Genomic DNA, 985 nt, shown 5'->3' on the forward strand with positions numbered 1-985 from the left:
CGGGGTCTCGGGGGCCGGCTCACATGATCAAGCAGCATTTGCAACGCTGCTTCTTCATGTCGAGGTCCTGGGGGTCGCTGGTGGTGGCCTCGGGCCCGGCCTGATTCTCTTCCCTGGAGCCAGCCTCTGCGGGAGGCTCGGCGGCACTGCCGTTGGGCGGCGCGGGCTCCTTGGGCTCGGCCGCGTCTTCGATGACCACCAGCTCTGCCGTGATGGTGTCTTGAAGGCCCAGCACCTTCTTGGTCTCGGCCTCATCCTCTACGTTCTGGTAACCCATGAAGATCATTGTGACCGGGGGCTCCTGGCCGGGCTGGATCCCCGGCGGGCCGGACGTGGCCTCGCCTGGCTGTGCCTGCACGCCGGTGATCTCCCGTCTGGAGGGCGTGGTCCGGGCTGCCTCCTCCACAGCGCCCCGGGTCTCTGCCGCCCCGGCCGTGGACCCCGCCTCGCTCAGCGTGACCTCGTCTGCTTTGTGGATGAGTTCGTCCACCTCAGAGGAGCTCAGGGGGTGGATCCCGTTCTCGGCGGTGCCGTCCACAGCATGGACCACTGTACAAGGAGAGAGAGAGAGAGTGACCTGGCTCGAGGCAGGAGGGACACCTGGGCAAGGCTCGTATCCTCCTCGAGACTAAACAGGAAATCACGAACTAGATTACACCTTCAGAACTGACAATTAAAGCCCCTGCTGGCATCTGTAGATGCAGCCAAAGCGGTAAAATGAGGGAAAAAAAATTTTTTTTTTGGGACAGAGTCTCACTCTGTCGCCAGGCTGGAGTGCAGTGGTGCAATCTCGGCTCGCTGCAAGCTCCACTTCCCGGGTTCAAGCGATTCTCCTACCTCAGCCTCCCAAGTAGCTGGGATTACAGGCGCCCGCCACCATGCCTGGCTAATTTTGTATTTTTAGTGGAGACAGGTTGTCTCCATGTTGGCCAGGCTGTTCTTGAACTCCCAACCTTAGGTGATCCACCCATCTCGGCCTCCCAAA

The 985-nt window shown here is 60.8% G+C and overlaps 1 protein-coding gene across 1 annotated transcript; it reads right to left on the bottom strand.

The window, feature by feature from the left end:
- Nucleotides 1–6: 6 nt before the first annotated feature.
- LOC105554468 (paralemmin-1-like) lies at nucleotides 7–628 on the bottom strand (the record flags this gene model as incomplete). The annotated part of the gene is made up of 1 exon (XM_012000965.1): nucleotides 7–628. A coding segment is annotated over one exon (609 nt), but the record flags the coding sequence as incomplete, so codon positions are not given.
- Nucleotides 629–985: the final 357 nt, after the last annotated feature.

Source organism: Mandrillus leucophaeus, unplaced genomic scaffold (assembly GCF_000951045.1).
Source record: "Mandrillus leucophaeus isolate KB7577 unplaced genomic scaffold, Mleu.le_1.0 Scaffold6433, whole genome shotgun sequence".
In the NCBI taxonomy this organism is placed as follows: domain Eukaryota; kingdom Metazoa; phylum Chordata; class Mammalia; order Primates; family Cercopithecidae; genus Mandrillus; species Mandrillus leucophaeus.